This window comes from Solanum verrucosum, unplaced genomic scaffold, assembly GCF_900185275.1.
Source record: "Solanum verrucosum unplaced genomic scaffold, falcon-dt-bn FXZP01000194.1, whole genome shotgun sequence".
In the NCBI taxonomy this organism is placed as follows: domain Eukaryota; kingdom Viridiplantae; phylum Streptophyta; class Magnoliopsida; order Solanales; family Solanaceae; genus Solanum; species Solanum verrucosum.
In genome coordinates, this window is record NW_026020416.1 from 176,197 (window position 1) to 202,239 (window position 26,043).

General features: G+C 33.8%; 1 protein-coding gene across 3 annotated transcripts in view; it reads right to left on the minus strand.

The window, feature by feature from the left end:
- Window positions 1-20,212, minus strand: part of LOC125840877 (homeobox-leucine zipper protein ATHB-14-like) — a 39,400-nt gene extending 19,188 nt beyond the window's left edge. Inside the window, exons 1-18 of one of the 3 annotated variants that reach the window (XM_049519850.1) lie at window positions 19,923-20,212; window positions 18,941-19,100; window positions 18,577-18,689; window positions 18,386-18,476; window positions 18,192-18,287; window positions 18,002-18,115; window positions 17,814-17,897; window positions 17,519-17,674; window positions 17,364-17,438; window positions 17,171-17,277; window positions 16,831-17,020; window positions 16,537-16,725; window positions 16,347-16,427; window positions 16,129-16,263; window positions 15,639-15,970; window positions 15,279-15,393; window positions 15,009-15,158; window positions 14,648-14,797 (exon numbers count right to left, since the gene is read on the minus strand). In XM_049519850.1, coding sequence (XP_049375807.1) covers window positions 14,651-14,797; window positions 15,009-15,158; window positions 15,279-15,393; window positions 15,639-15,970; window positions 16,129-16,263; window positions 16,347-16,427; window positions 16,537-16,725; window positions 16,831-17,020; window positions 17,171-17,277; window positions 17,364-17,438; window positions 17,519-17,674; window positions 17,814-17,897; window positions 18,002-18,115; window positions 18,192-18,287; window positions 18,386-18,476; window positions 18,577-18,689; window positions 18,941-19,100; window positions 19,923-20,161 — 2,574 coding nt within the window. In that variant the 5' untranslated portion in view covers window positions 20,162-20,212 and the 3' untranslated portion in view covers window positions 14,648-14,650. Of the gene's footprint in view, window positions 1-14,647; window positions 14,798-15,008; window positions 15,159-15,278; window positions 15,394-15,638; window positions 15,971-16,128; window positions 16,264-16,346; window positions 16,428-16,536; window positions 16,726-16,830; window positions 17,021-17,170; window positions 17,278-17,363; window positions 17,439-17,518; window positions 17,675-17,813; window positions 17,898-18,001; window positions 18,116-18,191; window positions 18,288-18,385; window positions 18,477-18,576; window positions 18,690-18,940; window positions 19,101-19,922 lie in introns of those variants that run through there. The other 2 variants (XR_007443765.1, XR_007443766.1) reach the window with 2 other exon arrangements.
- Between the last annotated feature and the right edge of the window lie 5,831 nt (window positions 20,213-26,043).

The following is a 26,043-nucleotide window of genomic DNA, read 5'->3' on the forward strand; positions in this document are numbered from 1 at the left end:
ATTAAGGAAAACTAACCTTTCAATGGCAGAAAATTAAGAATATAGCTGCAAAAGAGACATTTGAGAAAAGGATTTGTTGAGTGGCCAGGATGAGATTAGAGTGCCTGAATTGATATCTGCAGAATTTATATTTAGGAAACATCTTAAATAGTCCCTTAACTTTAAATAGTAGGTTCACTTAGATCCTTATTATATAAAAAATGTTGAACATAAATGGTCCTTTACATTTGAGAAAAGTTTTGCTCCTTCAAATATTGAAATTTGAAATGTGTCACATAAATTAAGACAAAGGGAGTATTATGTTATTATTATTACTATTATTTATTTATTTATTTATTATATTTTATTCGAATCCCAAATCCAACCCTGACCCAAGGTCCAAATTTTGAGATTCGACCCAAAACCCATATTCTGATATTGACTCGAGTCCCAAATCCCAACAGTGAACTGAGACCCATATATGGCTTCGAATCGAGATACAACTTCGGATCCCGACTTGGGACTTGACTCTTATCCCCAATTCTGGGACCTGACCCTGATTTAAGATCCAAATTTTGACCTCAACATTAAAATACAGTCAAAACTAACTTTGAAGGTCGGTTATTAGAGAAAAATGACTTAAAATCGTAGGTCGAGAAAATCCGACTCAAGCCGACAAAGAGGTGGATAATCTGATCTTAATATAGGTCATTCCGGCTATTCCGTTTTTTTATCTATTCATTTCGTCATATATTTGAAACATACGAATCTGGTATTCACATTCATTTTACGGGATCAAAACGAGGCGTTTCCTCACTAGTTGGAATAAAATCCTCAACATCAACCTTCATTGAACCCCTTTTTCCTATCCTTGCTACCCATGAAACGAGTCCCTCTTTTTCATTCACTAAAGAAGGGGTAGCTAATATTAGAGAAATCGTTAAAATCGTTGGTCAGAAAGAAATCTAACCTTGGGAGGTCAATTTTTCAAAAATAAATTATTTTTCGAAAATTTCACCCTCAGGTGGTTGGTTTTTAAACAAAATAATAAAATGAAACATCCGGGGTTCAAGATGTTTATTGGTTAAAGATTATATATATATATAATTTATACTCTTACAAATTTATATTTTCGTAAAAAAAATGATTTGCTGAAGTCAGTTTTTGATTATTCTTACTATTATTATTTTTTACAAAAATCAACTCTAAAGGTTAGATTTGTTAAATAAAAAAAAAACTTCTTAAAAAAACTACCTTGACCTCTTTTGAAGTCGATTGTAAGGAGGTCTTTTTAGTAGTATAAAAAAAAAAAATTCTTCGTACCAAACACACCCTAAAAGAGAAGTAATGGTTGTAATTCGGGAGTACTTATTTGTTTACATAATAAGAAAATAGATAATATGAATATCCATATTATCTGTTAGATTAGGAGCGGCTCAAAGAAATCGGTGGAATTAAACCAAACCTTTAGAAGAAGCCTTAAATTTATCTACTAAATTTTATAGTTTTTTATTCTAGTAATTTTATTTTTTTTGTAAAGATGGTATACAATCATTTTGTACCTATCTTGATTATTCACTCTATTCTCTCAAATTTAAACAAACATTTATATAAGAAACATATACTAACGATTACGAGATGCTTTCATAAATTCATATATTAATAATCTCAATTTTGTTTCATTAAGTAGATGTCAAACTAATTTCATCCATTTGAAATATTCAAATTCATTTTGAAGTAAAAAAGAAATGCTATAATCAAATCTACATGAAACTTCATCGAAAAATCTTAATAATTCAATTGATTAGCTATTTGAACTTTTACCTTGTTAGTGAGTGTTTGATTCCCACCTTATAATCTCCATTCCCTTAGTAAAAACACACACAAGGGACTTCATCTTTTTAATATATTGCATAATGTTTATTGTTCTCTAATTCATGTGAAGGTATTTGATTAGATACATAATTTTATAGAAAAATAAAGATATTTGAAATTTGTGGGCTGAAATAAATTATAGAAATTTTGTAGAAATAAGTGAAAAATAAGACCCAAATGAAAAAGATAATTCAAATATATATGCATGTTTGGTCAACGACTAATAATTATAAGTATGAATAATAAATATATAGACAAAAAAATTGATTTTTTTTTTTATAATAAAGTAAAATAAAATTGTTTAGTATTGCCTCTTGAAGAACCTCTCAGTCACAAGGAAAAGTTGTCTTATATCTTTGATGACAATATTGAATCGTACATTAAGTGAGGCAATGCACTCAACATATTTTGAGCTTCACTTTTAGCTTAAGTAGCTATTGTAGTTGTGCTCATAGATCATGCTTTGACCATAGTTATATATACCTATAGCTAGGGGTGTTCACAAGTCGATTTGAATCGGTTATTGGTCAAAACTAAAACCAAATCAACTTAATCGGTTTTAAAATTATCAAAACCAAACCAAACCAAATATAATATACATTTATCGGTTTGGTGGTTATCGGTTTCGGTTTGGTTTGGTTCGGTTATTCGGTTATTAACCATACACAAAAATAAAAGAAGCAATTCATTCAAAATGTGAAAAAAGTGACAACAATCCATTCAAAACAAAAAATAGTTAGAATGACTTAAATTACCAAACTTTCGATCACTGAATTTACTATCAATAAAGCTTTAAAATTCAATATATTAGCCAAGAAGAAAGAGATAATAACATTTTCAGTCCCACAAAGAATTGGCATAGACACTCATATACATGAAATTAATAAGATAAATGTTTTCACCTTGGGCATTCTTGCTTTCAATAAGTAAAGTATAAAGAAATTTTAATGAAAACATATATAAGATCTTTAAAACTGTTTATAAAAACAATATATTAAGTATGCATATTAATAAAATATATGTATATAATTCATCGGTTCGGTTTGATTATTTCTTCGGTTTTTTCGAATAAAATCATAACCAAACCAAATACTGCCGGTTTTCAAAAATCTAAAACCAAACCCAAATAAAATCGGTTTTATTTTATCGGTTTGGTTTGATTTATTGGTTTGGATCGATTTTTATCCAAACCGTGAACACCCCTACCTATAGCCATGGTCTCTAGGTATCTCTTGCATCATACTCTATCCATCGTTGTATAGTCTCTCCGACCCATTTTATGTGGCACTTTTCGGATTTCGAGATTCAAATAAGTCTATCTTTGATCGTAAGTTTTTCATAGATCTTTTAAACATTTTGAATTATCAATTATTGTGACTTATAATACTTTTTACGTAGTTTACAATATATAAATTTCATTTCAAAAAAATTCAAGATTACACACGTAGATTCCCGGTCAAACTTAAACGATTTAACTCTCAAAAAATGAAAAATGTCACATAAATAGGGACAGAGGGAGTATGTTTTAACCATGATCCATTGGTTTCTCTTGGCTCATGCTCAATGAACGGGTTGGACCAATTTAGATAAGTTGAATAAATTTAGACGTTGAAAACAAGTAATTATAAAATGAATAATAATTCCATGAATTCATATTTTTTATGGGTAAAAATTGTTGGGTAACAAATGAGTTGAATAAAAGACAGATTAATCCATATTTACTCGTATTTTCATTAGTAAATGATACTTACTCTAGAATTCAATATTCAAAAATACTTTAGCTTCTTTGTTTTTTTTTGGATGAGAAATGTTGAAATAGTGATTCTAGTTTTGTTATCTTAAAAGTCATAAAATAATTCTATAACTTTTCCATATAAATGTTCTTACATAATAACAAGTGATACAAGTATTTTTTTCATAGTTTGAATTTCAAAGTAAATAAAAATTATTGCATTTTAGGAGTAAAATATGCTTAATGCAATTAAGCAATATTAATAATAATACAACATTTACTCTTAACAACATTGTATCATCTCTTTAATAATCAAATTCAATAGTCAGAGGTTTATTAACATGTTGAATTTGTCATATAAGCATAAAGAGGAACCAAAATATTCATTAGCACAACAAATATTAATTACTCTCTTTCAATTTCTATGAAGTCCTCCACATTTTATTTTATTTTTAAAAAACACTTTCTCTTAGTAAGTGTTGGGTCGTAAATTTGGAGTCCAAAATTTGAATGTTGATTAAAAATCAATGGTTCTCCAGTTTAAATCATAATTTCAAATTATCCTAAAAATAGGAACCTTACATCATTTAAATCGTAGATCATGTATGTCTTTCATAAATCAAATTCATAAGTTTAAAGCTTTCTTGATAAATTCTTAGTCAAAATCATGAATAATCTATGGGTCTTATATAAATTAATTGGAACCCATGTAGTCTAATCGAAACATGCATGGGAAGATTGAAATTAAACAATTTAATCAAAATCAACTAAGACCCATGGAGTTCACATGAAACCCTAAGCAATTTAGGTGAAATTGAATTTGGAGAATTGAAATCTTTTAGGTCTCAATGGGTGAATGAAACCCATTGATGAATTCCTACATATCTTGATGGTCAAAGCCCAAAAGCAATGGAGAAATAGGAGACTTGAAACCCTAGATTTCTTATTGAACTTAAGAGAGAATTGGAGAAGATGAATGTAGATGAGATTTGGGGTTTTGAGAGAATGAGAGAGTTGGGGTAGTTTTTGGAGTAGAAGGGTAGTTATACGACTTAAAATTATGGTCAAAATGACATATTATAGGCATTAAATGCATAGAAACAGACCCAAACACCCTTAGTAATTAACTGCTGGACTGACCTACATAGAAGTTTCTATGGTCCATATTGGTCAACCGTACTAGAACCAACTTTAGAAATCAAATTCACCTTTCTTCCCACGAGACCTTCCTACGAGTTGTCGACCTTCCTACGGTCCATAGACCCCATCAGTAGTTCTCAACTTTTTAGTTCAAAATTTCACCAAGTCTGGAACCTTTCTACAGAACCCATCTATGACCCGTCTAACTTCCTATGACCCGTCTTGTCTATCGGTAGGTCAAACTTCAGAAACTTGAGATTCCAAAAACTCATCTCCAAGTCTATGACTCCCTTTCTACGGCCTGTAGAACTTCCTACGGTCCGTAGAAATGACTCATAGTCACCATTTGCAGTACAAAAAGTTGTTTGGTTAAAGAGATTCTTTGAGCATTTGGATATTGCAACCAATTCTAAGGACCCCATGATTATATATTGTGACAGTCAAGTGACTATCACATATACGATGAATCCTAAGTATTATAGCAAGGCCAAACACATTGACATCAAGTATAACTTTGTGAGAGACATAGTAACAAATAGAGAAATAACTTTGCAATACATTCCTACTGGTGAAATGATAGATGATCTTTTAATAACATTTATGTATTGTAAAATGACTTGGTTGTTATAATATTCTCATCAATATATGACTATTTTGAATTTATATTCACATCGCATATGCATGTGATAATGATTTTAGAAATAAAGAGTATCAAATAAGTCACGGAATTGACTCTCTCACACGAGCAATCACCTCTTCATCGGAGAGCGTGAAGAGATGATTTTCACTAGCATGTTATGACTTGTTTTATAAACAAGACAAGCGACTCTCTAAGAAAATGAGTTTAAGGATCACCAAAGAGAGAAACTGGGGTTAAACATCTAGAGGTGTTTAGACCAAGGTATGTACGATGTTGGATAATCGAAAGAATGAGGCACATACGCACCAGTATAAGGTGAAAACATTATAGCACATGTTTTATACTACACGTGTCAAGCGATCAATGGGTTAATGAAAGAATGGTTCCATGCTTCTTCATTGTGTGAGATCCCAAAAGTAAATTAATTTTTCATTGGAATACCCTTAGACATTTACTGATTCTTGAAGTTTCAGTCAATGTTGGTACTTTAGCATGTTACTAATAGTCATGAATGATTTGGCAATGTAGTGCATGTCTAAGAAAGCAGTTGAATTGTAACAGATAGATTCGAGTAGAAAGGAAAGACGATTAATTTAATAATAATGTAATTTATATACACAAGCCGACTATTACACTAACCATATAGGTGTCTAGTGTAATTGTGTATATAAAGTTAAACATGAACTTGAGTTCGCCTCTTTAAGAGGATGAGGGATCGAATAAGTAACTATTGTAGTAGTGAATGAAGTATGGGGTATTGTGAGTAATATATCCTTATATTAGTAGTGAATTATCTCCACGTGTAATTTGATTCCTATGTAGGGCTTGTAAAACCTTGAAGGCGAGCCTTGATGCACACAGATCGCACGAAATATTTTTCGTATGAATTGTGCGTCTAGTTGATATCATATTGGTTTGGGTCTTGTTCACCATATGTGAAGTGGGACATATAAGTACTTTTTTGAGTCTTGAATTTCCCATGTGGACCGACCCGATTTGATCTGACCTAACCCAACCCGATCTAATCTTATTTAATTTCTGGAAAAAAAATTAAGGATAATTCTATTTTTTCTTAAAGAAGAGGGAACAATTACTACTTAGTTACTGTTCAACCTCTCTTTATAAGAGTAGTCCTCTTCTTTGGTTGAAAAAAGAGGTGAGATAGAAAACAAAAATCGAAAAAGAAAAACTTATCCTTTTTTCAGAATTCAATCAACACACTAAGAAGACACTTAGTTTGTGATAATTGCACTCCATTTTCTCGAGAGACGAAGTTGGTTTGGGATTGTTTCGAGTTGGTAGCAAATTTAACACATTCCGTTGCAAGTTTAAGGTACACATATAGTTGTCTTTGCTCCGAATTTCTTTCAATTATTAAAAGTCTAACAAATTTAGAATATAATGTTTCAAAAATATTATATCTCAAGAAACATTAAATAAATTAATTGTAATTAACTTCATAATTTAAAAAAAATAAAATTAAAGCTTCTATTCGAATTTGGCTTTAGACCATTGATGTATTTGAGTCGCCTCTAGAGTTGTTGACCACGAAAAGCACGAACATAACAAATTTGGACATTCCCCCTCATATATATGCAAATTATTTCACAAAAAAAATATTTTAGGGAAAAGACATAAATTCACCCTTGAACTTATCTCGAAAAGTCAGTTACACACTTAAACTATCATGACGATCTATTACACACATTTACTATTTAAAAATAAATATTTTTTACCCCCTAAAGCTGACGTGGCAAAAAATAAAAAAATAATAAAAGAAAAGCTCGTTTGACAGTAAATAAAGTAAAAAAATAAATTAAAATCTTTGTTTTTACTATCACCCTACCCCCCACCCAACGCCTCTTCTTCTTCTTCTTCTTCCAGACAACCATCTTCTTCTTCTTCTTCTTTTTCTTTATTATTTTTCATCATTTTTTCATACCCAATTTCCATCCACCCCACTATACCTCCACCAAAATCCTCTCCCCCACCCCCACCCCCCATCATATCCTATTTTAATGCTTATTCGATTTCACTATTTTCATTATATTTTATTTTTCTCTTCGGCGTTGTTGGTGGTTGATAAAATTGATGATTAAGTTTAAAAAATAAAATATAATGATGGATTTGTTGGTGTGGGGTGACAAAGAAGCAGGAATTGAAGGTGGTGGAGAAAGAAAAAATCGAAATTGACAATGGTGGTAGTGATATTTTGGGGGTGGGTTTGTACCTTTTGATGGTGATGATGTAATTTTGGTGATGAGTTTGTTTATGGGTGTCTAATTTTGTTATGGATCTTTCTAATTTTGGTGGGGATAATAGTGATAGTATGATTTCGATGGTGGATTTGATCGTAGGTGGTAAATTTATGGTGACTATTTTGATTTTCATGGTGAAATATATAGATTTGGTAGTAATATGGCGGCAAAGGTTGTGGTTTCATGATGGTGTTCATTGAAGAAGAAACAATTGAATGATATGGAAAATTTTAATCAAAATTTGACATGACATCCGATGGCAGTGACATGGCATTGATGTGGCGTAAGTGTGATATACCTCCCATTGTGAGAGTGGTGCTACACGCCTTAGGGATTAAAAAAATTCACTATTTAATAGCAGATGTGTGTAATAGGTCACTATATTAGCTTAAGCGTGTAACTGATTTTTCAAAACAAGTTCAGGGTGAATTTATGTCTTTTCCCAATATTTTACTTACATACATATAATTAACTAAATTTTACTGGCAACATTTAAATAAAGGTCCTTGCCACAGAGTGGTCCCAATAATTTTGACTTTTGGGTTTCATATGCACTGCAAATTCCCCTTTGTCTCATTGCTTTCACAGAGGGAAAAAGATTTGTCAAACTTACAACAAACTCTTTCTCTGTCCTTTCACCTTTCATCATGTTCTGGTCCTTACACAATTATGTTTTTACCAATTGTTTAATAAATATATGTATGTTCTTGAGATACAAATTGAAATCAGGTTTTCAAAGACGTGGTATCAATTTAAAATGGAAGTAAACAATTCCTAGATGTAGGTGAGGAACGGTAGATACTGAATATTAGGGGTGAGCAAGGCCAAATTGAAAATCGCATCAAATCATAAATCGAGTCAAACCAAAAAAAAAAAACTCGTTTAGTGGTTTGATTTGACTTAGTTTGGTATTGAAACAAACTCAACTAAACTTGGATTGATTTGGTTTTAACTCTAAAAGTCAATTCCAGATCAAACAAACTTGACATTATATATATAATTTTAATAATTTATTTTATACATAAAAGTACTTACTTTGATGTAATCTATTGTAGTGACCCTTCAGGTCATTTTCACTATTTTTGATTTGTTTAGCAATTAGAGCTTTCATGTAGCGGCCCCAGCTCATTTATGACTTGATGGGATTGATAGTTCGGTCGCCGGGTCGTCCATTTGAGTTTTGTGCAAGTTTCTGTGTTTTGAAGTCTTCGAAACTTGAACGATTGACTTCGGTCAAAAATTGAGGAAAATGGCCTCAGAATGCAATTCTGATGGTTTCATCAGCTCCGGAAGGGCCACTTTAGGCTAGGGGCATGGTTGATTTGGGCCCAGGCTTCCAATGTAAGTTGTTGTCGTTAGGCGTTCTAACTTTAAAGCTTAAGTCAAGGTTTGACTTCATTCAATATTCTTGATAAATGTGCTCAGATGAGAATTCCGTCAGCGCGATTAACTCCGAAATGTCGAGTTTGGTGTAAAATGACATTTCGCACGATTTCCGAGGCTTCCAATCTCATTTTGAGTCTTCTTACAGATTTTAGTTTAAAACGGAACTTGGGTGAGGAACCCATTTTTCTTCGAGACGATCTCGTATTAAAGTTTAATGGTTTCGTTTAGTTTGGAATGTCGAATTCGATGGGGTAGTATATTTTGTTTGCGCGCACGAGGTTCCGAACAAATCTCGAGCACCCCGTCAAAGCTTTTTCAACTCTTAATGTCAGCTGATACTGCCCCTGCTGGTGCATTTGGGTTTGGTCTCCATGTTCGCGGACCAGGTCCCGCGTTCGCAGAGAAGGAGCATGTTGCTCTCCGCATTTGCGGACCAAGTCCCCACATTCGTGGAGAAGGGGTATGCTTCCTTCCGCGTTCGTGGACCAGGTCCCGTATGCATAGACCAGGTCCCACGTTCGCGAACCAAGTCCCGTGTTCGCGGAAAAGGTCACTTGGACCCTGTAAATTAATGGAAAATCTCTTCACTTATTGCAGTAGTTTAGCAGTGAATAAATACAATACATTAGGTGCTAACTAAGGAAAGAAATTAAGATTGATTCCTATGAATCTGCAGTGATTCCTATAAATCTGCTACCTAAATATAGCTATGTATATTACTAGATTTAAGTCTATATACATTCTATAACACTCCCCCTCAAGCTGGAGCATATATATTGATCATGCCCAGCTTGTTACAAAGATAATCAACTCGAGTTCCATTCAATGCCTTAGTGAGTAAATCAGCTACTTGCTCTCCTGTCTTCACGTAGCCAGTGGAAATCAAGTTTTCCTGAATCTTCGCACGAATAAAATGACAATCAACCTCAATATGTTTAGTTCTTTCATGATACACCGGATTTGAGGCAATATGCAAGGCAGCTTGATTATCACACCAAAGTTTTGCTGGTGTATGATGTTCCAACCCAATTTCAGTTAGAAGATGATGTATCCACATAATCTCACACGTAGACTGTGACATAGCTCTATACTCAGATTCTGCACTAGATCGAGATACAACACTTTGCTTCTTACTTCTCCATGAAACTAGGTTCCCTCCAACAAAGACACAATAGCCTGTAGTCGATCTCCTGTCAATTTTGGATCCGGCATAGTCAGCATCTGCAAAACACTCAACACGAGTATGACCATGATTGCTATACAATATCCCAAGTCCAGGGGCTCCTTTCAAGTAACATAAAATCTGTTCCAAAGCTGCCCAATGTTTGATTGTAGGCGAGGACATAAACTAGCTGACAACACTTACTGCAAAAGCAATGTCTGGACGAGTCACACTGAGGTAGTTTAACTTCCCAACTAACCTCCTATATCTCTCGGGATCATCAAAGAGGTCGCCGTCATCTTTCATAAGCTGCACATTGGGAACCATTGGAGTACTGCAAGGTTTAGCTGCTAACTTTCCAGTGTCTGCAAGAAGATCAAGAATATACTTTCTCTGAGACAACAAAATTCCCTTCTTGTTTCTATTCACCTCTATACCCAAAAAGTATTTCAACTGACCCAAGTCTTTCGTATGAAACCTAGTATGCAGGAAAGATTTGAGGGAAGAGATCCCCGCATAATCACTTCCTGTGATGACAATGTCATCGACATACACAACCAGTAAGATAGTGCCAACTGCTGATTGTCGGTAAAAGACTGAGTGATCACATTTGCTCATCTTCATCCCAAACTCCAGGACTACCTCGCTGAACTTCCCAAACCAAGCTCGCGGACTCTGTTTCAAGCCATACAAAGACTTTTTCAAATAACACACTCTCCCATACTCCCCCTGAGCAACAAAACCAGGTGGTTGCTCCATATATACTTCCTCTTGAAGATCACCATGAAGGAATGCATTTTTGATATCCAACTGATGTAAAGGCCAATTCTCAGAAGCAGCTAGAGATATGAACAAGCGGACGGAAGTAAGTTTGGCAACTGGAGAGAAAGTGTCTGAATAATCCACCTCATAGGTCTGAGCATACCCTTTAGCCACAAGCCTGGCCTTAAGTCTTGCCACAGAACCATCTGGATTTACTTTAACCGTGAACACCCACTTACATCCCACTGGTTTCTTCCCACTAGGTAAATCCACCAAATCCCATGTGTGATTTTCCTCTAAGGCATGTATTTCCTCAAGCATCGCATCATACCATCCAGGATGAGTCAAAGCTTCCTTCATTGTTTTGGGTACAGAGATAGATTCTAAAGAAGCAACCAAGGACCTTGACGTAGAGGATAAGCGGTCATAAGAAACAAAATTAGCAATGGAATACGTCGATTGACAAGTCCTTTTACCTTTGCGAAGAGCAATAGGGAGATCAAGATCATCTGAAGGATCGGGTGAAGAAAGATTTGATAACAAAGGAGCTGGTGCAGAACATGTATCATCGATCTCTCGTCTTCTCGAATAAACTTGAACAATTGGTGGTCTTACCGGAGTAGAAGATGTGGGCCCAGTAGTCAAATTGTGTTCAATAGGGGAACTAAGAGAATGAAGGACATCATCTAATTGTTTTGTCACATCACGAGTAACTTGATAGACTAACCACTCATCTTCCTCCCCCTGAGTTGTCGAACTGGGAGGTGCATAGAAGAATGGTGTCGTCTCTGAAAATACCACATCATTTGACACCAAATATTTACCAAGCTCGGTAGAATAGCATCGATACCCCTTCTGAAGGCGAGAATAACCCAAGAAAACACACTTCAATGCTTTAGGGTCCAACTTGGTAACAGATGGCCGAACATCTCGAACATAACATGTGCTTCCAAACACCTTAGGCTCCACTGGAAATAGTGGCTTGTTTGGAAAAAGAACACTGTAAGGCATATTACCAACAAGAACAGTCGATGGCATGCGATTAATCAAGAAACAAGCTGTGGAGACTGCATCAGCCCAAAATTGTTTAGGGACCTTCATTTGGAACAAAAGTGCTCGAGCTGTCTCAAGCAGATGCCTATTCTTTCTCTCGGCAACTCCATTTTGAGAGGGTGTATCAACACATGAAGTTTGATGGAGAATACCGTGTTGTCTCATGTAGGATTGGAACAATTCTGACATATATTCTTTAGCATTATCACTCCTCAGAATACGCAACGAAGTATTGAATTGAGTTTTGACCTCCGCACAAAAGGCACAAAAGTGAGTAAACACTTCAGAACGACTCTTCATAAAATAAATCCAAGTCATTCGAGAGAAATCATCCACAAATGTGACAAAATACTTATATCCAGTTTTAGAAACAACAGGACATGGTCCCCAAACATCAGAATGAACTAACTCAAACATCGACTCCACCCGCTTATTAACCCTTGGATTTGTTGAGCTACGATGGTGTTTGGCAAATAGACATGACTCACAATCCACTGAAGAAATATTCTGAAATTGAGGACAAAGTTTCTTCAACGTAGGCAAAGAAGGATGTCCCAATTTACAATGTGCCTCGAATGGAGACATGACACTAGAGAAGGCAGCAAATCGAGGCTCCCAATATTCATCAAGAATGTAGAGATTATCAGATACATGTCCTTTTCCAATAACTTTATTTGTCTTCAGATCACGAAACAAACAATGATCAGGAAAGAACGAGATATAACAGTTTAGGTCCCTAGTAAGCTTGCTAACAGACATCAAATTAAAGGCTAACTTTGGTAGACCTAATACAGATGACAAGGTAATAGAGGATGTTGGTTTTACAATCCCAGATCCTATAATCTTACAGAGCGAACCATCAGCAACCGTCACAGGAGAGAGTGCTCCATGTGATCGAAAGCTAGAGTATATATTAGGATTACCTGTCATGTGATCTGTGGCACCTGAATCGATCACCCATTTATTCGAAGAGGATATAAGACATGCTTTTCCTGACTCAACAAGGGTAGTAACCGGAACAGATTTCTTTTGTAAGTTTTGATATTGCGAGAATTTTGCAAACTCTTCTGCTGAAACCAAAATTCCTTTATCCGAAGATGTAGGAGTCACAATTTCAGTCATTTTCTCCAAATATTTTAGTAGCATATGAACTTATCAACAGCAAGTATAACTAGAAGCATGTACGTCAGTTTGTGACCCCACAAACACAGATGAACAGAGTCAAATGATTTTATCAACCAAGAAACCAATTGTCGACGCAGAATAAAGAAATTGACTACTTGACCAGTAGATTCAGCAAGCAGTGAACAATAAAATACCCAAATAAGTAGTTCAGAAAAAAAGAAATCTTGAACCAGCAGTTTATCCACACAACACCAATTATCTGAACTGAAGTAGGAGCTAGCAGCCACGGAACCACAAATCACAGACCAGATTCAATGTCGCAGAACAGAAACAAACCTGGAAGTGAAGAACAGACTTTTTGAATCGTGTTTTAACACCAGAACATGCACCTTCACGTGCTGGTGTGTGATGAATAGGCGAACTGTATGAGCAGTGTGTGACTGCCACTGGCTTCACACCCAGATGATAGAGAAGACTGGTTTGGCCGGAAAATATACTCCACCTCCTTCTGTGGTGGCAGTACGCAGACTGACCACTCTAAATCAGTGGATTAGAAATCCAAACTCTTCCGTAACACAGCCAAAACGACACGAGCCAATAGGCTCTGATACCATGTAAATTAATGGAAAATCTCTTCACTTATTGCAGTAGTTTAGCAGTGAATAAATACAATACATTAGGTGCTAACTAAGGAAAGAAATTAAGATTGATTCCTATGAATCTGCAGTGATTCCTATGAATCTGCAGTGATTCCTATAAATCTGCTACCTAAATATAGCTATGTATATTACTAGATTTAAGTCTATATACATTCTATAACAGACCCGATCAAGATTGACCTCCTTCATTATTAATTTGTCTGTCTTTTCCTCTATAACATACTTCAAAAGAAATTTCTTTCGATTTCTTCCCAATTGTATGTTAAAGACCACAAAATTAAAAACTACATTCTACATATCTTAATTTAAGATCACAAGAATAAGAGACTTTTACTTTTTAAAACTACATGTCAAATCAAAATCAGGCAAAAAAAAAATTAGAACAGATGGACTATGTAGTAAATAGATAAGAGGTTAATCAAGCTAGTCACATCACACTTTCCATAGTCACTAGAAAATCAGCATTTTCCTATTGAAGTTGACATTTGATAAACCATCTGTTAGAATGTACTCTCCTTTGGTGAAATGACTCTTAAGAAACAAACTCAAGTGGTACCAACTGCAATTCATCCACATTGCCCTAACCAACTTAGGCTTGCCACCTAATTAGTACACCACACAAAAGGAGACATTCAGTTTCAAAACAACCTAACTTCCCTAAATACATCCAACATAATTGAATAGGCAGCAAAACAAGGATCCTGCAGATAACAGAAAGGGCATTTCCTACTACAATAGATATAGAGTTGAGATCCAACCACACAGCCTTGTCAACGTTGTCATACAAGCTTTAAATTAAAAACATTCAGAGTGCCGGCATAATTTAGAAGGTTGATATAGCTAATGCCAAAGTCTTATATAGATTATCTGTTTCGTAACTTAAACAAAAGACCAGTTTATGAACATGAACGCTAGACAGTGATTGGAGTCATCGTCGTTGAGAACCTTCCATGCTATGGCTTGCTCATATGATATTGGCCTCCCCATGCTAGATACACATATTCCTGCTGGTAGATAGGCAAATCCCTAAAAGCACAACATAACAATTTGTCAAATTCTTGTATGAGTTGATAGCATGTAGTTGATAAGTGGTCTAGCACTTGTGAAGTTGAAACGAATTTGCTTGGTGCTAAATACTGCAGTATCAAATTTTGTTCTGATATTTATTGAAACTAGTTTGCTTTACATGTTTGCTAAAAGGATGTATAGAATCAAAATATGATGGTAGTAGTCTAACCTGTTGCATGATCTTGGAGAACTCTGATAGGAGGACCTTACGACCAGCTTCATCTAGAATCTTGTCAAGCATTATATCCTGAAGAGCTAACAAAGTGGTTTCAAGCATGTCAAGACCAGCCTGGTTTGCAAATGTAAAAACTGCAGATGCCTGCATTACAAAAGTTCAGTAACTAATTATGTATTGTTTCATCTCTAGAAAGAATCTTGGATAAATACTTAGTATTGATTAATTCATGGTTCAGAACAAGTATAGAAGCAGTATACTGACATTCATTTTTACAGAACAACACATTATTGCATCACTATGGTGCCACAGTTGTTTCAGAACAGCATCACCAGCTTGAGAATCAACCTGGAACAGGTCTCCTCCTCCTGTATGCACCCTGAAATACAATCGAGAAATAGTTAGACCAGATTAAACATTCAACGTCACTGCAAGTTCCGCACAAATAATCAGATAGCAACTAGTCTTTGAAGTTCAAACAACTAAGTATAAACGAGGTCAAAAGTAATTCTATTTCCTACTTCATTCCAATGACGGGTTAATTAATGATATGAAGTTTTACACATAATGATGCAAAACATGTTAGTAAGAAAATGTCACAGCAACAACGTTTAAAACCCATACCTATAGCTCCGGGAAATCCACCTTGCCAAAGTGACAGCTTCAGGTGACCCAGGGAAGGATTTAGGTGTTAACTGAGAGCTGAGTTGAGAAGGTGCTATGGCCATTGCAACTCTCTGAACAGAGCCTACTATACTTTGTACATATTGGCGAGCCATTGCAGCTACATTATCCTGGTAGTGACTCTCAAAAGTAAACTGGAATGCAATTGTCAAGACTGAACGATGGTTGTAATTGCCTGCTTCAATTTCACCAGCTGGACGTGTCCCACTCCCACCAGTTCCAGCTTCTAGAGTCGAAGCTAAATCCAAGGTCCGAGTTGCTGCAGGGACATCCTGTACCATAAGATTAGAGAACTTTTAGAATAAACAATCCTCATATTTTTATTTAGATACTCTTCAAGCATCAACGATGAACTTGCTTTGCCTGGACCAGTTAAAATTTCGAAGTTAGTGACTGAAAAGCTTAAGGTTCTGTATGCGTATTACTGAACTGATTTAGGTTCCAGTGGAATGACACGGAAGCCAGATGGAAGCAATGGAGCATCATCACCAAAAGATTCATCAATAGGTGCAAAAACAAGCTGAGCACAGGCACCTGCAGCATTCTCATCAACTCCACTGCATAACTGCAGCGGAAAAAAGATAATAGTTAACCAAAAATGTCAAAAAGCACACAAATTATAATTTGACATGTGTATGAATTCTCAACCTGTAACAAGTACATATCCCGTGATAAAGCAATGTCCTCTGGTGAGAAAGCAGGACCCTCTAGACGTACAACCTCAAGAAACTAGATAAAAAGGAAAAGTCAATCCACAAAATGATTCATCTGTTATGGAATATAGACAACTTCTACCAGGGTAATAATTATAAAGTAGAACATGACAAGACTGTGCTACCTCCTCGTGCTCCACAGTCTGAGCTAGGGGTAAAATGACCTGGCTACTTGGGAAACCACCTGGTCTGGCACAAGGGACAGCATATGGACTGGCTTTAAGAGATGCAGAAGAATAAGCATCAACCCCATAATCTGCCCATTCGGAACGGTGCTCCCTAAGGAAACGTACAAGCAAAGCAGGGGGAACATTCTACATAAAAGAAGTACCAGAAAGAGATTAATACATATCCACAAATTGGAAAACTGATGCTAATTCTGTTAGTTTACACTAATTCAAATATCAAAGCTAACATACCTGAAGAAGCATTGATGCCCTGGCACACAAAACACCTCCAAATGTAGGGAGTATTGACAAGGTGTTGTACTGTGAACCAAGGAATTTGCTTGAAGATGAGTTTATAGCGATTGTTACATCCTCTACACCATCACTATCCATAATAGTCCAACCATCATCAACAAATCCATTAACAGCATCATTAAATCCCCTGTAGTAAAAATATCAAGGATTAAATTCTTAAAAGACTAGTCAAAACTGGCAGAAAGCGTAGCATTGCCAAAAGCTTCATTTACAACTGTGACAGTGCAGTATATATTATTTTAAAGTCTCTAACTGAATAATTGGTTTGTTTTCTTACCTGCATAATCTCTGACTTAGTGCCCTCAAAACAGCAGGTTGGCGACCCCCTGTGTATTGGATCTCTCCGCTGGTTTCTTGTGCAATTTGTCGTATGTGTCGCAAGGCCTGCACAGATTACTCCCCAACTTATTAATGATTAAATCAACTTGTCAGTCTGGAGATGAACATCCAACAAATTCAAAATTCCTTACAGCCATAGTCATCTTCTGAGCAAGGATCTTGGAAGACTCATAAAGTGGCCTCAAAACTTCAGGGACGCTCCAAGCCTGAGCACAGATGGGGTATGTTCAACTACAGTAATCTAAAGAAATCAAAATATCAATCAACCAACATTTTTCAGTCTTACGTCTAGATCAATATGATCAACAATGTGAATCATTGAGCCCCCACCCTCACAAGTCCTTATGAGGTAACCACTTGGTAGCATTTCAGCCCTGACAAAACTTGTAGCAGGAGGCCCTGTTGGGCCACCAGTTGCTGTCGTCAGAGATCGTTCACATATCTGCATGTTTTATGCCAGAAAAAATGTATCACAAAATGACAGGTTGTAGCTATAGGCCTATAGCCTGCTTTTGCAACACTAAGCAAGTAGAGTTTAGAAACATTGGGTCTCAAGGTTTTGAATTATGCCTAATACATACCACAAGACTGCCATCCTCCAAACTTGTAGTATATCTCAAAGTCCAAAAGTCACGAGCAGTTGCCAATGTAGTTGGAGCATAAGTCTAACAAAGAAACACATGGCAATTTATTGAGCACAAAACTAAACAAAATGTGATCACATGGTATCAAACCCAACAAACAAGTGATGCAGGTGACTGCAACAAACCTGCAAGTAAATAAGCTCTATTGTCCCACCATTGCCAGTAGGGATTACACTCAGTACATTAACGCAACGACAGTCACGATACCAAGAAGGACGATCTTTGAGTATCTCAGCGACCTGAAAAGTTTTCTACAGCTTACATAACAAGGGTAGAATAAGATAAAACTCATAGCAAGAAAGACAACTGAAGTACCTTCGTGGGCTCTAGACTCACGAGGCCGCAGGCACGTGCTGCTACCCCACTGCAGTTGCGGGAAACAGCAACAATACCAATAGAATCCGGACCAGGCTGAATGTCAAAGTCAAATGAGGGGGCAAAGTAAACAATTGAACACATGTAATGAACAAATCAGAAACTAGAGATGTACAATCAACTAAAGGAATTACCTTCATCCCAATCATCTGCACCCAGTCGACAGCAGTTCCAGTAGCCTTTCCAAGGAACTCTGCCAGGGTCTCCTCAGCTATTGCAAGAAGACTAAAAATACATGCAAAAATGCTTATTAGTTTTTTTAAACTAGACAACACCATAGATATGTTTTTTTTTTAAAAATAAAATAAAATACAAATTAGATTACCCAGCTGGGTTATTCGCATCCCTTTCTGGATGCTGAGGTATTGGGTTTTTTCTTTGCTGCTGACCACTCACGGCCACAGATTCACAGCTTGTATCTGTGGTCGTGCTGCTAACCTGCAACGATAATTATCTTCAGTTTCATCATACCAAAAGAAGCAAGATAGAATGTTAAATGCAGCTCATGTAACGCTTCAGGAAAACAACACTGCAAGTTATAGTGTCCTGAAAAATTATTTAAACTTTAGACAAATTGAGATACGGTTCAAGTGAAAACATACACAATTTATTTAAGTTATATTAATCAAAGAGGACCAATTGGTTTATGTAGAGGAAAAGGAACTGTAATCAGCAAGTATACAACTCACAGTATTGATTTGTTGTTTCATGTAGCCATTCTCATACACAAGTTGAGACACTTGCTTCTGTAATCGGTCATTTTCTTCCATCAGCAGCTTGTTCATAGCACTCAGCTTCCTGTTAACAGTCTGGAGACGAGAAGCTTCCTTCCTCTGTTTTTCACGGCATCTACAAAGGTTAAAAACAGTGATTTAAGGACTAGATTAAATCCTTGCAATGTTGAGAATTGGCATATTCACATGCTCCAAATGAAAAGGACAAGATATCAGGTAGTATTCTGAAAATAAAGAACTTCTGTTTCTGCTAACATACGTCGAGACTCGAGACAAATCCCTCAACACCTATCTTTGGACAAATAAGGGATACTTAACATAACATGCAACACAGATCACACTGAAATTTGAAGCATTTTTGTTTTCTCTTGGGGATACCTATGCTTGAATTGAATTATTCAATGGATTGATTCAATTACATGTTTGTAAGTTATATCAAAGGACAAATTAAGGTCACAAATCAATGTTGCAATGGAGATCTCCCAGTCCCCCATAGCTACAAAACTCAAGAGAAAGAAGCATTTTTACATTGACAGATAAAATTCTCAATATCTAACATTTCACTTCATTTTTTTTGTAAGCTGATCCAGATATACTCAAAAGCAGATATTTTTGTGATTAAAAGGGAAAATGCAAAGAGACTCAGCAACAAGTGATAATATAGGAGAAGTCCATAAGAGTTGAAAAGAAGAAAACAAAAATAAAATACAAGTATCTATAGAAAAGGAATACCATTTTCAGTAAAAGGGCAGAAAGAACCAAAACAACCCACATTTATCTTCTTCTAGTCATTCCATTAATAAACTTTTAAAAACATATAACCAAATCTACAAAGATACACTTTTTTCTGGAAAAAAATTGCATCCACAGAAATGAGAAGTGAGTAAAATTTAGCTAAGCAGAATTTTTGCATGAAAAGCCATAGAGAAATGAATACCTTCGATTCTGAAACCAAACTTTGATTTGTTTAGGTTCAATATTAGAGAGAATAGGACACTCCCTAATAAGCTGTTGTCTTCTCAAAGAAGTAGGTTTTGGACATTCAGCATAAACTCTCTCCAAAGCTTCAACTTGTTCTGGTGTATACCTCACATACTTACCATTATCCATATCGTTTTTGCTTCCACTTTCTCCTCCACCTCCACCTCCACCTCCCCTCTGCAAACACAAGGCCATCACAGGCTCTCTCCTCCAAGAGAACGAGAGCCTCCTCTTTCACTCATCAACTCAAAGAGAGAAATTAATAGTAAGTATAGTGACAAGAAACAAGAAAAGAGAAGAAACCAAAAGTTAAAAAGACTAGTTTTTTGTGTAGAGATAAAAGAGTGTATTAATCTACTCCTCCACATGGTACATACACTCTGTACTGTATCAATACTGGGTGGGTGGGTAAGGACTGAAAAGCAGTACAAGAAAAGAGGTGAAACAGTGAAAAGAGTAAGCTCTGTTTATTACAAACACTCCTGTTTTTGGCAACAAATGTGGTCACCTTCTTCTCTTCTTTTTTTTTTCCTTTTTGTTTCATTTGGTATTCGGAATCTACAATAAAGTCTCGATTAAATTTAAATTGTGCATTATCAAATTAGGGGATAACGCTTCCAACAAATTTAAAATAATGTATCTAACAAAATTTTCTACATATCTAAAATTAGAATTACCAACCTATAATTAATACTTCATCTGTCCCTAATTACTTGTCCACTTTTGAATTGACACATCTATTAAGAAAATAATTAATGACATAGTTTATCATTTTACCCCTATTAATTATGAAGTGGATGAAAAATTCTACATTTTTTAAAATAATTAATTATTTAATTGAGAGTATAACAGGTAAAAAAAATTATTTTGTTAAAATAGACAAATAATTAAAAATAACTATAAAATAAAAAATGAACAAGTAATTAGAGAGAGGGAGTAGTGAAAAAAAAAACACACACTCTCTCTCCAAACCCCATTTCCTACTTTTGTGTCCTAAGAAAAGAAAATACATAGGTGTGAACAGTGTCAAACTTTCTCTCTCCTCTCTCCAAGCTATAATGATGCATGCCTGGTTTTTTTTTTTTTTCCTTTTTTTTTATAAATAAGAAAATTTTCAATTGAACACCTTAATTAGTAAAAAAGTATATATTTTTTAATTAGGCATTTTTAATTTAAATCTATAAAAAACTGTGCATATTTATATTTATCTATTTTATAGTTGAGTTATTATATTATCGCTTAATAATATGTACCAACCTCAAACAAAAAGCATTTTAGAATTTTACAGCTTGTGTATAATTAAAAAATGGCATATTTATTATAATTAATTCAACTCTCTAATAAATGAATTAAAGTATATAGAAAGAAATTAAGGTGTTTAATTTAAATGGAATTTAGAAGGTGCATGTAAAGACAAAGCACATGCTGCATGGAAGGCGTGAGAAGAGAGAGAAAAATAATATGATTAGCTAAATTCTTAAAGGATTAATTTCTTCACTTCCTTTTTCAATGGAAAAATATATAAATTGCAAATTTTAATTTTCTTTAAAAAATTATTTGTATATTTTAAATTTTTCTAGTGACCTCAAATTCTCAGTATGTACTCAAATTAATAAGCCCTCATTTGTTCACGTGGTAGGGAAAGTGCGAATCATTTTTCAAAGATAGACTAATTTTTTTTATAAAAAAAAGGTTGAAGTAATATGCAATATTTAGTTAGTGTTTAATCATAGAAATTGAAATAATTTTTGATAAAATATTTGTGGGTAAAGTTTCATCATGTATTTGGTTATAATTTTTTTTAAATAATATTAATATATTCATAAATGCTAAAAACTATTAAATGCTTATAAATTTGTATTATAATAATTGTTAATGAACATGTTTCTTGATAAAAATTAAAACTCGTAAATTATAATCTTTAATTGGCTTATAATCAACTTCACAGATTATTATAAGAGCTACGGAAGTTTTTCAGCTCAAAAAGGAACTTTCAATTTTTATGTTTATATTTATTCTAAATACATCATAAACGCAGTGTGTTTCTCAAACTTATCAAGTTTTAACTAATAAATGGTGGGATATTTTTTTTTAAAAAAAATTGAGTTAAATTTTAAAATTTTAAATGTTTGCAGAAAAAAGAATTTGGCCCAAAACCTTGTATTTTCTAATTTTTGAAAATTTTAATTTTTTATCAAAAATATTTGTGATAAAATGACAAGTTATATGACCAAATACTTTTTGCCATATTTTCCCCCAAAAAACTACTTTTACTTTTATAGTCAAATAGATCCTTAAAATTGACATAAAATTTCACTTATATATTTAAATTAAAAAGTTTATCGTTTAAATATTTATAGTAACATTTAACTGTGTCTTGCTTGATCCCGTTTGCGATGATCAACTTGAATACGGAATAACTTAAATGGTCATTCAGTAATAAAAATTTTCTTTATCAAATTCACTTATGTTTATTTTGTGTTAAAAAATCAATTAGTTTGCCTACAAAGTCATTGTAGATAATTAGATAAATTTTTCCTCAAATTTAATTTTGTTTAGCTTACCTCCTTTGTGCTTATGCTCCCTTTTTTGTAGTAATAATTTTAAAACAAATCATTAGTAAAATAAAAATTAATATGTTTTAACTAATTTGTTCTTTATGGCATATTTTTTTGTTTAATTAAATTTATAATAAATTAAGAAAACATTCTTTAATTTCCATCACCATTGCTATTCACTTAACATATATAAATATATCAAGATTTAAAATATATATTTGCCTATGTAAATTTTAATGATTTTATCAGAAAATTTATTCTAGTTAATAACTGACTGATGATTATTGTAGTATAAATTTCACTTTCTTATAGTATATCAAATAGTGAAAAACCAAATTTTATACTATCAAACGCTTAAATTATTTTATCTTGAGTAATATGATCTCGGAAAAGGGGATAGAGGTAGATCAAACAAAAATTGTAATCATATCTAAACTATCTGCTCCAAGAATCGTAAAAGGTGTACAAAGCTTTTTGGGTCATGCGAGATTCTATAGGAGGTTTATCATGAACTTTTCAAAGGTCGTTCACCCCCCTTTGTTCCGTTGCATAAATAGGAAGCAAAATTTGTGTTTGATGCAGAATAAATCAATTTTATGTTAGACTTGATAAATTTGGATATAGTTTGATGTAGTAAACAATTATTTGACTTAGTTATAAGAGAATTGACTTGTGCAGTGTCAAAAAGAAAATAAAAGAAGAGATTTTTTTTGGACCAAAGTAGTGTAGGTAAAAATATTTTTGGATCAAAGTATTGTGAAAAAGTTAAAATTGATTTTTTGGAATATGATAGGTTGTTTTAGTAATGTCTCTAGAATACTCTAGGATAGTATCTAGGATAATTATTTTAAAGAAATATCCGGATATCTAGAAGATAAAGTTCACTAGATTTTTCTTGTAGATGTTCTAGAAGAATTAGATATTTATAGAGAATCATGGAATAATATAGATTTTGTAGTACTTAGAATCATCCATAGATAAATATAAATAGGGGATAGTATTATACATTTGTAACCCAACCCAAGAACAACTCAAATCAAATAGTCTTCTTCTATAACAAAGTTCTTTTATTCAAAATTCCATCTCCCTGTTGAGTTATGAAGGTGATTAGAGCGTCATGCAGAAGCTTACAATTACATATCATATGGTTGATAAATCAAATAACAAAAACTTACATTATATGAGCACAACTTAAGCTTTTATATATATATCATTTGTAGCCACATATGTCATGAGAAGACTAGCAACCTAAATTGTGTTTCAATTGGGATGCCATATTTTATTTTATTGGGAATAAACAATAAAACATTAAGATCAGTCTTCACCGTTACATTAATTTCTACACAAAACAAAGATTTTAAGTCTTCTAAAACACAATAATAACCTATTAGGTTTGATATTACACTTTAAAGCCTTGTTTTATTATTATTATATAAAGATCACTTAGCACATGATTAATTCGTCAACTCATTATTTTCATTTTTATTTCGAGATAGAATGGGATAAAATATTTCCTGTTGTATTCTATTGCATCTTCTTTTGTTATTAACCTCCCTAAGTATTTTTATTGTTCAGATAATTTTTTATTTAACTATTTGATATCTGGTTTTTCGATCTGACAATCCACTTAATTATGTTTCTTGTTGAATGAACATGCCAAAAGGTTCTTTATTCTCAAAATTTGTAATTTATATATTCTAGACCTGTAGTTAATACGTAAAATGATTGTAACGCCATTGTGATTGAATTTATTCTCCATTTATAAAATAAAAAATAAAAAAAATCTATATATGTCATGTCGAACATGTAGCTAACAACCACCACCAACTACTTCTACTACTAACACTACCTTTGTAACAATTGAGAGTGTTACCCACCACCATCCCTTCACCCAAAAAGATTCAATTAGAGAGAAAGGATAATTAGAAAAGCAATTGACTTTTAGATTTAACAAGGTTGACATTTTGGTATGAAGGGTTTACATATAATTGAAAGCATCCAAAGCATATGTACAAACTTTACCCTCTCTCACTTGTCTGCTTGTCTCCCTAGGAATCATGAACCTCTTTCTATCTCTCTCTCCTTAAAAATATTACCATTACATTTCAATATAATTTTCAAATGGTATACCCAAGTAAAGAAGAATTTTGAATTTCGTGTCAAATATATTAAAATATTTTTTAATTTTATGGTTTTAAACATACCACGTAGAAAGTTAGGATTAAAGAATCGTTAAAACAAAAAGATGAGTACTCCCTCTTTCCATCTTTACTTGTCTATTATAATATTTCAGAATGTCCAACAATATTTGTCCAGTTTAGAAAACCAATGAATAATTTATCACTTTGTATCTATTTTACTTTTGCTGTTAAATATTGTTCATTTTTTAATGTTTTAGATGACTTATATATTTAATAAGGGTGAATTGATAAAATTACTCATATTATTTACTTCTTCTTAATTTTCGGGGAAAAAAAGATAAATATATCTCAAACTATCGTAAATGGTATGTAGATACCCTCTGTAATACTTTTGGGACATTGATGTCCCCTGTCGTCCAAAAACTAGAGCATATCTACCCTTTATACTAACGGGCATACACTTGTCATAATCTTATCCACCAATCCGACATTTATTAAATATCGAATCGGCGAATAAGATTGTGACACGTGTCCTATTTAGTCTTCCATTAGAGTGAAAGGCATATATGCTCTAATTTTTTGACGGGAGACGCACCAATGTCCCAAAAGTATAACAGAGAGTACTTGCTTACCATTTACAATAGCTTAGGGGTATATTTATCATTTTTCCTTAATTTCTATGTTAAATTAATAGTGAACAATTATAATTGCAAGTATTTTTAGTTATCTTAGTTGTGAATTGGAAGGTTGGGGACAAAATGGGTGAGGTCCACTAAGGGATGTTCCCATACCCATAGGCCATATCGCATTGCGTGATTTTGCAAAAATTAAGACAAGTGGAAGTCGCTTTCTTTGGGTCCCCTCTCCTTCCCCTAAAAGGCTTTTGTTTTTGTCATGCACCAAAAGCAATTGTTGAGTCTCTTACAAGCCCCCACTCATATCACCATTTCTATCTCTTTGCTTCCATTTTACATCTCCCTCTTTCTTAAATACTAGTACTATACTATACTATTCAACTCTACTTCTATTTTTATTTCATTATTATTTCTAATATATATATTACTATACACTTTTGAGATAAATAAGTCGATCGAATACAATTTCAAAATGTATCCATATTTAATCATTCTCTCCATACCCCTTGCCTTTTCTTTCAATGTTGTCAATTCCTAGAATACTAATGTATTCTCGTGTATACAATTTTCCAACTACCTTCTTCCTCCGACTTCTTTAGCCACTTCCGTATCTGTCGTATTCGGAATGGCTAGAAATTTTACGTGGCATAATAAATGTGTGTTATATATTTACTATTCATAACTATATATTTAAAAATTATATTTTATATTTATACTACACTCTCTTTAGCATCTTTCCTCTC